Source organism: Nicotiana tomentosiformis, chromosome 5, assembly GCF_000390325.3.
Source record: "Nicotiana tomentosiformis chromosome 5, ASM39032v3, whole genome shotgun sequence".
Classification (NCBI taxonomy): Eukaryota; Viridiplantae; Streptophyta; class Magnoliopsida; order Solanales; family Solanaceae; genus Nicotiana; species Nicotiana tomentosiformis.
Genome location: NC_090816.1, coordinates 105236851 through 105249256, shown reverse-complemented (window position 1 = coordinate 105249256; position 12406 = coordinate 105236851). Strand labels below are relative to the sequence as shown.

At 32.9% G+C, this 12406-nt stretch overlaps 1 protein-coding gene across 1 annotated transcript; it reads left to right on the top strand.

Moving 5' to 3' along the window:
* Positions 1-11240: 11240 nt before the first annotated feature.
* LOC138892936 (uncharacterized) lies at positions 11241-12179 on the top strand. The gene has a single exon (XM_070176694.1). The coding sequence runs from the start codon at positions 11241-11243 to the stop codon at positions 12177-12179; it is 939 nt and encodes a 312-aa protein (XP_070032795.1).
* Positions 12180-12406: the final 227 nt, after the last annotated feature.

Here is a 12406-nt window from a genome sequence, read left to right as displayed (position 1 = left end):
AGTAGCGCACTCTTTTCAGCTGATTTGGTGAGCCCTACTTCATTTCGGGGTCATGTCTCTTTTGTTTCTCATGTACTATATTTTAAGGTATAGCCGGGGCCTTGTTGCCGGCATTTTCATATTACTTTTCTATTATATTTAGAGGCTCCGTAGACAGGTTGTGGGTTGTGGTTGATGTTGGTAATTGAACTAGAAATATTGGTATTTGAAAATCATGGTTTTCATTAATTCTATAAACTCTTAATATTTTTTGAAAATTATGAATGAAGATGCTAATGGGAATGAAAAGGAAGTTGTGAATAAAATCTTTTCAGTGATTGATTAATGGAGTACATCTCCTCTTTATTCATGGATGAGTTTGGGTAGAAGAAAATCTAATAGGCTTGCTCGGCCGGGTTCTCTCGGTTGAGCGACGGTCGTGCTCCTCGAGTTTGGGGCATGACAAATTGATATTGCGTCATTGGACTGAAATACAAAATGATAAACGATGAAAAATAAATTTGGAGATTTCTTATTAACAAAAGAATTGGTTACTTATTTCATGATATTAAGCTTACAACCGTTCTACGTAATTCATGCTTACTTATATCATTGGATACTTACTTCTTCGAGGTTAGGCAGGATACTTACTGGGTACGTGTTAATTTACGTACTAATACTACACTTACTGCATATTTTTGTGGAGGTACATATATGTCTAGTGACCTTATGGGCGCAGAGGCGCAGTTATTGCGGGGACTTAGGTGAGCTGTATTCTATACTACGATCCGCAGCCAGTAGAGTCTCCTTCAGAGTATTTATATTTCTCCTGTCCAAATTTGTATTCCGGACAGATGTTGTATTTTATTTTACATTCCTAGTTGAGGCTCATGCACTTGTAATACTGGGTTTTGGGGTGATTATGGGTTGTCCTGTATTGAAATTGTTAAAAATATTATTATTTACTCTGTAAATTCCATCTTTTACTATTTAATTGAAGGAAATATAATTTCAAAAATATGAAAATGAGAACCAAATTAAGTATTTATTTTTTGGCTTGCCTGACAGCGGTGTCTGGCGCCATCACGACCTTTAATGGATTTTGGGTCGTGACAGGAATCCTATTAGTATAATTACTTTCGCGCTGTCTAATTCATATAAAATTGGACAAGTAAATATCTTTAGTCATGTAATCCTATTACTTTTAGGATATACTTCTTAAAAATTTCTATTATTAATTTAATTCGAAAACGTATTATTATGTCCTCTTACTAATTTAATTTGAGAATGTATTATATTGTCAAAATTCATTTAGAAAAATGAGAGCCTATATTATTACAAAGCATAGATATAATGTTAATATTCAAAAATAGCCCTAAAATATTAACTAGAAGAACTCATAGGTAAAGCGCATAACTTCAATAACTTATTTTTTGGACTACAATACCTTCTATGCTAATTTTTAATATTTAATATTTTAAAATTAATAAAATTTATCTATTAAATTCTTATTAAAAAATATAGGAATGTTTAATAAAATCAATTTTATCAGAATCCTCCGTATTGGCAATACATTACCACTCCATAATGTCCAATACCAAAAAATTAAAAGTAATATTAATGAACTGCATAAAGAGTTAAAATTGAGAAAAAAATACCCCCACGATAATATATTTTTATATTTTCCTACTCAAATAATATTTTTTTTATCAATTTTTCTCATAATATTAAAACATACCCAATTATTAAACAACAACAAAAAGATATTTAAGAATATAAATGTGTGAGAAAGAGAAAAAAATGGCTGGTAAGAGTCGATACCACTAATAATTCTACAGACATAAGGATCTAAAAGTGAAATGTCATATCAATCTTTTACTCTTTGAAAATAAAATTTATAGTGGATAAAATTAATTTTAATATTAAATATTCAAAATAAGAGAGGAACTAATATTAAGATCTGAATCAACATAGAGTAAATTATTTTTATGTTAAAATCAAATAATTAAATCTTTTAATTAATTTTTTGGCAAGAAAATCCAATTAAATTATTTTTTAAATTCATTATATGAGTAAAATTCTTATTCAAGTTAAAAAAACCTTAGGGTACATAAACTTATTCCATAAAAAGAGCGTTAGAATTAAAGTAAAAAGGTTAATATATTATTAAGAATCAAAATGCTATACAAGTATCTGAGGAAGAACAATTAAAGCTAAATCCAAAACAAGAACAAGTTTTCAAGACTATATTATAAAGAGTTGACTCTGCTATAACGGAATTATTCTTTGTAGATGCCTCCGACGGAATCGAAATAATATTTCTATGTCATGCATTACTTGCAAATATCATATCAAGAGGTATGACACTGTTAGCAATAATAGCAAGTGGTGTACCAACAACGATTTTATTGTGAGGCCACTCACTTTAAATTTGATGTACCTCTTCAAATAACTTAAATAACCATCATAAATATATCAAAGCAGAGCAATGATGCTAAATTTATAAGGAAAAAATTGATAATATGGAATGAAGCACTTACGGCTAAGTGTCTTACGGAGTTCTAGAGATATATTGGATATTAATGAACTGTTTGGTGAAAAATTAATAGTTTGGGAGGTGATTTCTGTCAAGTACTACCAGTAGTTCCAAAATCGATAAAAACAGAAACTGTAAAAGCTAGCTTGCCAAAGTTATACTTCTAGCCTCAAATGAAAAAGATTCAACTGACAATAAATATAAAGTAAGAACAGATCCAGTATTCAGTGTCTTCTTGCTTCGTGTCGGAAACGAATAAGAGCATCCAATAAAAGATGATTTGTTTTTTTCCTGAACACTTGGTTATCAATCCCAATGGTAATAGTAGTACATTTAATAAGAGAAATATTTCTATCATTAGATTAAAGTGTAGAATTAAAAAGATATCTTAGCTAGCAAAAATTAATATGTTGATCAACTAAATAAAAGGTTGATTGCAAACTTTTATAGTAAAAATAAAATATTTTTCAGTTTTTGACTTAACAGAAAATGATACCAATAATTACTACGAAGAAGAATACTTAAATACTTTAATACCAAATGGCCTTCTACCATACATATTTGTTGTCAAGTGTCACCGTATATATAATAGACTAAGTTTAAATTGATCTTCCATTGTATATAGGTTAATTTTGAATAAAACAAATATGTACGTCATGCTACTGAAAAACTTAGATACGCCGAATAGCTTATGTAATAGCACACAGATGGTATATAGAATTTTTGACAATAACATCATATATGCAAAAATTATTATACTGGTCAATGTGCTTCTAAGTATATTAATATCCCTGAATTCAACTTTCGTCTTCCGAAATTAAGGTATATCCTTTTAAATTTGTGTGAAAATAATTTTTAGTATGTTTATGTTTTGCAAATATAACAAATAAAGCACAAGGACAAATATCATAAATATTTGACTATATTTATCGCAATATGGTTTTTTGCACGAACAACTGTATATTGCACTTTTAAGAGGGATATCAAGATCGATAACAAGAGTTTTGGTTAAGGAAGAGCAACCAAAGCATTAGGAGGAAACAAACACAAAAAAAATATTGTCCACAAAGAAGTGTTCGTTAAGATACTGTCACGACCCAAAATCCCACCACTGGCGTCGTGATGGGACTTAGTCTCTAAGACTAGGTAAGCCGATTATAATAACAATTCAAGCCTTTTTTTTCTTTTTTTAAACATATAATTGTATTACAAGTGTCAAAACCAACAACGGAAATATTCAAACAACCTCCCAAGACTGGTAATACTGAGTCATGAACTCTAACTGAATACATGAAATTACCTCGAGGGTCAAATATACAATACTGTTCGAATAAGAAATTAATAGTACAATAAACTAGAAAGACTTCAAGAGACTGCGACGACCAAGCAGTCCTACCTTGAATTCTTGCGATCATACTCAAATCTCTGTCCGAATCCGATATCTCCAATACCTGACTCTGCACAAAAATATGCAGAAGTGTAGTATGAGTACACCACGGTCGGTACCCAGTAAGTATTAAGACTAACCTCGGTGGAGTAGTGACGAGGTACAGTCGAGACACTCACTAGTTTAATAACATGTACAATATAGTATACAAAAGTAATAAAAAATAAATAGCAGTGATAGCAACAATAATCAACTAGCGATGTAAATAACAAGGCCACAAGAACTCCATAAATATTGCTCAAACAGATAATGAACACAAGTACAACCAATAGTCAAGTCCTTCAAAATATATATCTTTTATCTATAAGTGTTTCAATAAAAGTCTCTAGAATATAATCCTTTCCAATAAATTTATTTCGAATATACTTCCTTCAAATAAATATCTTTCAATTATAATTCTTTCAAATAAAATATCTTTCGAATATAATTCTTTCAAATAAATATTTTTCGAATATAATTCTTTCAAATAAATATCTTTCGAATATAATTCTTTCAATAAATATCTTTCGAATATAATTTTTTCAATAAATATCTTTCGAATATAATTCTTTCAAGTAAAAGTCACCATGTAATACCTCATTTAACTTTCCTGGTGTGAGAAATATGTTCAACATAACACATCAAATGGCACGGCAATACCTTCGTGCACTTGTCTCATTCTCACCCAATATATATATATATATATATATATATATATATATATATATATATATATATATATATAGATCAAATCAATTGGAACGGCAACACCCTTCGTGCATTTATTTCTTTCTCACCGTGCATACATATAACAGTACCAACTAGGTGGGAGAAATGTCAATAATAATAAAAGAAATAAAGTGGGAGGCACACATGCAACAACAACGACTACAAGTCACATAGAAAACATAGGTGCACAATAACATCTCAAGATAAAGGCATGAATGCATACATAACGAAAAGATATCACAATATAATGTATGTCTCTTATCCTCGCCTGCACGGAAACACCCTTCGTGCCATGAACATATGATAATATAAAAATAATGGTACGACATCACCCTTCATGCTTTTACTCTCATCCTCACGTGATAATATAATTAAAATGGCACGGTATCACCCTTCGTGTTTTACACTCTCCCTCACATGATAATATAGTTCAAATGGTACGACATCATCCTTCGTGCTTTACACTCTTAAATGACACGACATCACCCTTCATATTTTACACTCTTCCTTACCAAGCACATGTATATCATTAACAAGCAAGGTAGGAAGCAACATCAAGGAGAGTGTTTAAACCACAAAACAATATGACAATTCATATCACAATTTTTCACTGACCACAACCAAATTTCAAAGATGTAGCAGAATCAATAAATTTCTCAACAAATAGTCCAAGGCTCCACACAACGTATATAAAACCTCAAAAAAAAAAATAGAGATGGAAAAGTAACTCAGCATAGGACAACACCTTCTTTAATCCAAATTATTTTTATAAATATATTAACGCCTCAATTTAAACTTATTTAATTAATTATTTGCAGATAGGAAATCCATAATGAAATTAATTCCAATAAATATCAAATCAACAAACACACAAAATTCACATAAAAATTTAAGTGGCAATCACCCCAAATTATCATAAAAAATACAAACTCGACAAACAAGGAATGAGGCATGACAAATAAAGGATTTATTGTTCCAACAATTTTCCAATTTAATACATAATGGTGTCTACGAATTTAAACCGATATAATTTGCACAAATAAACTAAGTACGCACTCGTCACCTCGCGCACATGATTTTCAATCACACAATTTCCACATAAGACTCAATGCCTAAGGGAAATTTTTCCTACTCAAGGTTAGGCAAGATACTTATCTTTTTGAAGTTAGGCTGATATTCCAAAATAGCCTTCTTGCTTGAATTGACCTCCCGACAGCTCGAACCTATCCGAATTAATTATATAACTTCATTAAAATTCATCAAAAATAATTCCGAATAATAAAATGTCAACTTAAAATTTCACATTAAAAAGTCAACCAAAAGTCAATGCGGGGCTCGCCTCTCGAAACCTGACATAATTTTCACAAAATCCGAACACCCATACCGATACGAGTTCAATCATATCAATTTAATCGAATTCCAATAACAAATCGTCCTCCAAATTTTGAATTTCCATTTTTGAAAAGTTTTTACAAAAATCTCAATTTCCTCCATTAAACTCGAATTAAACGATGAATATAACCATAGATTAATGAAATATAATCACTTTCGGATATAGAACACTTACCCTAACCAAGATTGTGAAAAATTCCTTCAGAATCGCCCAAATCCGAGCTCCAAAAATCCAAAAACGAAAATGACGAAATGACCATTTTTGGTCCTTAACATTCTGCCAAGTTTTGCACCTTGGACGAGTCGCCGCATCTGCGGAGCTGCTTTTGTGAGCCAAAATCCGCTTCTGCGAAAGTGCACTGCTCAGTCGACCCTCGCATCTGCAGAAGAATTTATGCTTCTGCGAGAATCGCAGGTGCGAGGCCATTGCTCGCTTCTGCGACAATTATGTCGCTTCTGCGAAGCAACAGAAGCGTGAAGTTTCCCGCTCTTGCGAAGTCCCCCAGAAGCCCCTTAGGTCGCTTCTACGCTGAGCACCTCGCTTCTGCGATCCAATCCTCCGCAGAAGTGATTGCACCAGCAATCAAAATTTCCTGCAGTCTTCTTCAAGTCCAAATTGACCCGTTAACCATCCGAAATCCACCCGAGGCCCTCGGGACTTTAACCAAATATACCATCATGTCCCAAAATAAAATACGAACTTAGTCGAGGCTTCAAGCCATGTCAAACAACGCCGAAATTACGAATCACGCATTGAATCGAATTATGAGTTTTCAAATCTTCCAACTTCTATATTTTGCGCCGAAACGTATCAAATCAATCCGGAATGACTTCAAATTTTTCGCGCGAGTCATAAATGATATAACGAAGATATTCCAATTTCCAAAATCGAATTCCGGCCTCGTTATTAAAAATTCAACCTTCGGTCGAACTTTCTAAAAATCTTCTATTTCCAACTTTCGCCAAAATGCGTCGAATTGTCCTACGGACTTCCAAATCCAAATCCGGACACATGCCTAAGTCTGAAATCACCATACAAAGCTATTGACATCATCAAAATTTTATTCCGGAGCCGTTTGCTCAAAAGTCAACTCTCCGGTCAACTCTTTCCATTTAAGCTTCAAAAATGAGAATTGTTCTTTTAATTTAATTCCGAATCTTTCGAAAATCAAACTCGACTACATACGTGGGTCATAATACATATTAGAAGCTGCTCGAGACCTTAAGTCGCCGAACGAGGTGTAAATTCTTAAAACGACAAGTCGAGTCGTTACAAATACCATCACATTAAATACTTTAAAACCATAATACGTAATTATCTAACTAATATGACAAAATTGATCATTTGTGTAAGTTTTGATGATGTCCTTTTATTTTAAATTCATGTATTATGCTAATGTAATAATATTTTTTGACATTTAGATAATTGTTGTATTATTATACATAAAATTTCTCTTATTAATTAAATTTTATTGTTTTTTCATATAAATAAATATTTAAATCATCACGTGACATTATTAACGTGCAACATACGTTCATAGATACTAGTATTGATATACACAAGTACGCCATCAACCTCAGTCTCGTGTTAGTCTTTTACTATATATACTACATGACAAAATTTCAAACTAACTTCATGGTCAATAATTCGGGAAGATGAAAAAGAAACGAGTAAACGACCACTTCGACCGTGACCAAAAAGATATTGAGTACCATCTTTCGATTTTGAGCTTAGACGCCATTATTACTATTTTACACTTCTACTTATACTTGTACAAAATCATGCTCTTTCATTCTTCTTTAATCTCAATGATTACATATTTGAAATATGATTGAAATTATTTATTATATACATTTATAATGTAAATAATTTTTATACTATCAGACTATTTAACTTGTTGTTTATCTGTTGTTGTAAGTTAACTTATCTTTATAGCGTAATAGATCTATACATGATAAATGCTTAAAACTTTTTGAAATATGTGTGTTGTCTGGGTGTGTAGATAGTAAAAATGATGGAACAAAGAAAGCAACATGTGCATATAATCTGGGTGAAGTCATATCAAGGAAAACTTTTTCTTAAACTTGGCTATAAACATGAACTGTTCCCTTTTCCCATTTATGCATTGTACTTGGCGCCACTCACATGAGGAAGATAAAAGATGTAAATGATGTTTTCAAGTGAGGCATTAGCAGTCGTCTGAAGAACAGTAGTCACTTAGAAATCATTTACCATATCTAAATTCTACTAATTTAAAGTACCTGGCCCCATAAGTTAGGATTGATGTCGGTCAAAGGAATTTTGTAGCTTAATTTATAAGAGGAGTGAATTGGGATTGAAATATATTCAAAATCAAATTAATTAGCAATTGTTTCATAGTAGATAGCCAAATACAAAGATATTTTCATTTCTAATGTCAAAATAAAACCAAGGAATTGGTGGATGCATTTCTTCATTTAATTTTCATCATTTGAACAAATCTTATTACATGAAAAAACATAAAAACGAATAAGAAAAGCGAGTGTAGTATCTCATAACACCCGAGGGAGAGATTGATAAGTCTTGCAAACAACCAAACAATTCCATAGAATATGAAAGCTACAATAAACACTGCTAAAAACACGAATTTTCGACAGACAAAATTAGCTTAGCTTGTTGTCGTTGAAAATGTTTTCAATGACCTTTCCGCCAAAATTCCAAATTTCTAACCTTAGTAGTGAAAGTTGGTTCCGGGGAGGAAAACAAAAATTTCTGTTTCATTTTTATTTTGGTGTATTACAAGGGGATGAGGTTTTATTCTCATGCAACAACCTATAGTGTACATTTCAATTTCAATGTGCAACAGATATACTGAGTCAATCTTTTTATTTTCTTCGTCTTTTCTTTTTGTTGTGTTTTAGTAGTTTTTCTTTTAGTTCCAACCTCCAAGAATATGCTCTACAGTTTCACTTTCAAAAGTTTTAATTCTCTGTGATCTAAATATTCCCTTCGGAAATATCCGTTGGTAGTTGGGCAGTTGAAATTAGAATACTGCAGAATAAAACAACGATATGAAATTAAAGACGATCAAATTGGAGAAAAGGGAGGGTGAAGGAGTAGTGTAAATGCAAAAAAGATAGATATTCGAATTACCAAAAATGTCACTGATGATCAATGAATAAGCATTAATATATTCTTATACTGCATCGCAGTGAATAAGCTTTTATTCCCTCCACCCCTAGTCTATGTCTTTAACCCCCCACTCAAAAAAACAAAAACGTAAAAAACAGTTAAACTTCAACTCGGGAGAATGTTGTAACGCTGTGATATAAGATATTCAGATCGACTCAATTGACTCTCGTTTTGATTTGATTAAAAGGTGACCATTATTTAAAATAAACAATTTAATAATAAATTTTTTCAATTAAAAAAAAAACTTTAGAAGTTACAAGAAACCCATACCCCTTTGAAAATTTGTTCCATTAAGGATTACCCCAAAAGAGGGTTTTGATTCTAATGCTAAAGATATTGGATGATAGTCGATGAATCAGTAGGCCTATGTCATTGACTATGTCGATGGATCCCCACCCCAGCCCACCCCATACCCCCATCTAAGCCACCCCATTTCTACCCCACCCTCGCTCATCACTCCCATCTAAATAAAAATGTCATTAATAATACTTTCTTTTCATGTTATAGATATATTTTATTTTTATTTAAACAAATGAGTATTTTATTTTATGATATAAAAAAGTATTTTTTTTTTATTTTAACAAAAAAAAAGGTACTTTCTTTTCATGATATAGAAAAAGTATTTTCTTTCATTTCAACAAAATGAGTATTTTCTTTTCATAATCTAGAAAATGTATTTTTTTTTATTTTAATAAAATAATTACTTTATTTTCATGTTGTATAGAGAGTACTTTCTTTTTCAACAAAGAAATAGTATTTTTTTTTATAGTTATGGAGTATTTGTGTTAATTTTTAGAAGAATGATTAAATAGTTGAAGAAAATAGAGTCCTGAAAACGTTGGGTAGTTGGGGAGGGGGTGGGGCAAGAAAACATGGGGACTTGGGGAAAGGGGTGAGGAGAGTAGCATAAAAAAATATTTTTCTAAAAAAATATTTTCTACTCTCTAACCAAAAAGTAAAAAATATTTTTCGAAATTTATTTTTCACTCACCAACAAAATAAAAAAAAATAAGTGATAAAATCCATTCATTTTCCATGAAAACGTTTTCCGGAAAACATTTTCCTTCGTACCAAACACACCCTATGCGTCTATGTCTATGTCCTATGCCAGTTTGTGATATTGTCAGTGTAAATGTTTTTTATTTTTAATTTGGTTACCACTTTTTTGCTTGTCCGGTGTCAATTTGACTATTTCAAAATTTTAATGGAAATTAAATTAATTTGTTTTTGTATAATTAAATTTAGGTATTCACACTCTACAACAAAAAATTATATTTAGAGACTGAAAATTTACTAGTCAGAGTTCAATTAACAGACAAGGAGTTTTTTTGAACAAGACACACATGAAAGAGTTACGGAGAGTTAAAAAGATAAACTAGCAAACAAAAAAAGAAAAATTTGTTATCGAGTCATCGCCAAGTCACTTGCCAAATTGAAACTTCTAGTTAGTTGACTATATAATTTTGCAAAAAAAAATTCAAGTGAAGAACCAAGATATTTGACTCAAACTAAATTCTTGCTTATTGCAAATTGAACAGTCAAGTAAATCAAGAATCGTGATCAAAGATCAACTCTTCTAGGAAAGAATGCTTATCTTTATTCTCCTTTTTAGAACCTTTTTCTCTTTTACCCATTTTATAAGTCTTGAAGATTGAATCCTAACAAATCAAATTTTCTTTTTACCAAATCCAAAAGGAACGAAGGATAATTATTTCAAAGCAAAAGTACTTTTTTTAAATTTCTTTTTACTTACTTTATTTGTGGCGTAGAATTCTAATGCCCACGCCATTGCCGCGTGCCAAAAGGAAAATCCTAATTCAAGCTGGCCACTAGTAAAGTTGAAGAAGATTAGAAGAATGCCAAACACTTCAGGTAATAATCTTTTTCCTTTTTGTTTTTTGAATAATTGTCTTCGGTTAATGGAACTTTTTTTTCTGATTTCTTATCTCGTATCCCGTATTCGCATTAGACCGAGTAAATTCAAATTCACACAGGTAAAATCTCGTATGATAGGTAACGGAAAAGAAAGGATAAAAACAGTAGTCAACCTCACCACCAACCTCTTAAATACCATCAATGAGATTTCTGAAACAGAAGGCGAAGATGTAACGCCTAATGCCTCTCCCAGGCGAAGTGGCTCGCCCCTCCCTCACGGCAGCATCACAACATCCCACGGTAAAGGGGCTTCCACATCCACAACGGAAGAGGCGCCACCAGCAGTGAAGAAACTACTTGAGGCTTGGCTGACAAACACGTTGGCCAGCATCCTCGACAAGCCCGCCCAAGAGGCAACCAGAGAAAATGCAAAGAGTTGTACTACACCAGCAACGGTCGAGCAGCTTGACCCTCCCCCTCCAGTAATAGGTATCACCCACAATGCTAATAATGCAGCTGACGACACCCTCACAACCATTCCGAGGAAGATGGAAGAAATGGAAAATGAAAATAAAGTACTTCGGGACCAAATGAGAGAGCACCAAGAAAGAGTCGACAAAATACCGGGTGCCCCAAAACTCTTGCCAAAACGAGATGCCGGTCGGTTCGTTGAGCAACCCTATAGTGATGAAGCCGCCCCTCATGCCATACCCAATTCCTTCAAGATGCCGCCTTATCTGAAAATATATGATGTCACAACCGACCCCGAAGATCATGTGACTCACTATGTCACTACGGTAAATGGCAATGATCTCGCCAAAGAACAACTGTCTTCCATCTTGTTGAAGAAGTTTGGCGAAACCCTCACAGGAGGAGAATTAACTTGGTATTCACAGCTGCCCGCGTGCTCCATCGAAACATTCGAAGAGATGGCCGACAAGTTCATAACGGCCCATGCCGAAGTTAAAAAGGCGAAGGCAAGAGTGAATGATATATTTACCATCAAACAATCACCTGGAGAGAGACTGCGGGACTTTCTTGCTCGATTCAACCGAGTAAGGATGACCTAACCAAATATATCAGAAGGCATAGCTGTAGCAGCTTTCCAAAACGGGCTGAGCAGGAACGGTTCGAGGGCGGCCAGAAAATTATTAAGTCGGCTCATGAAATATCTCCCTAACCACTTGGGATGAAATACACAATGCCTATTATGCCGAAGTCTGTGCCGACGAAGATGACCTGAATGGGCCAACCCGTCGGTACAGGCCGAATTTAGGAAAGATCGAAGAAACGATGC

Bases quoted from the DNA above. Each gene is read 5' to 3' on its own strand.
- LOC138892936 (XM_070176694.1), top strand. From the start codon at position 11,241: ATGATAGGTAACGGAAAAGAAAGGATAAAAACAGTAGTCAACCTCACC.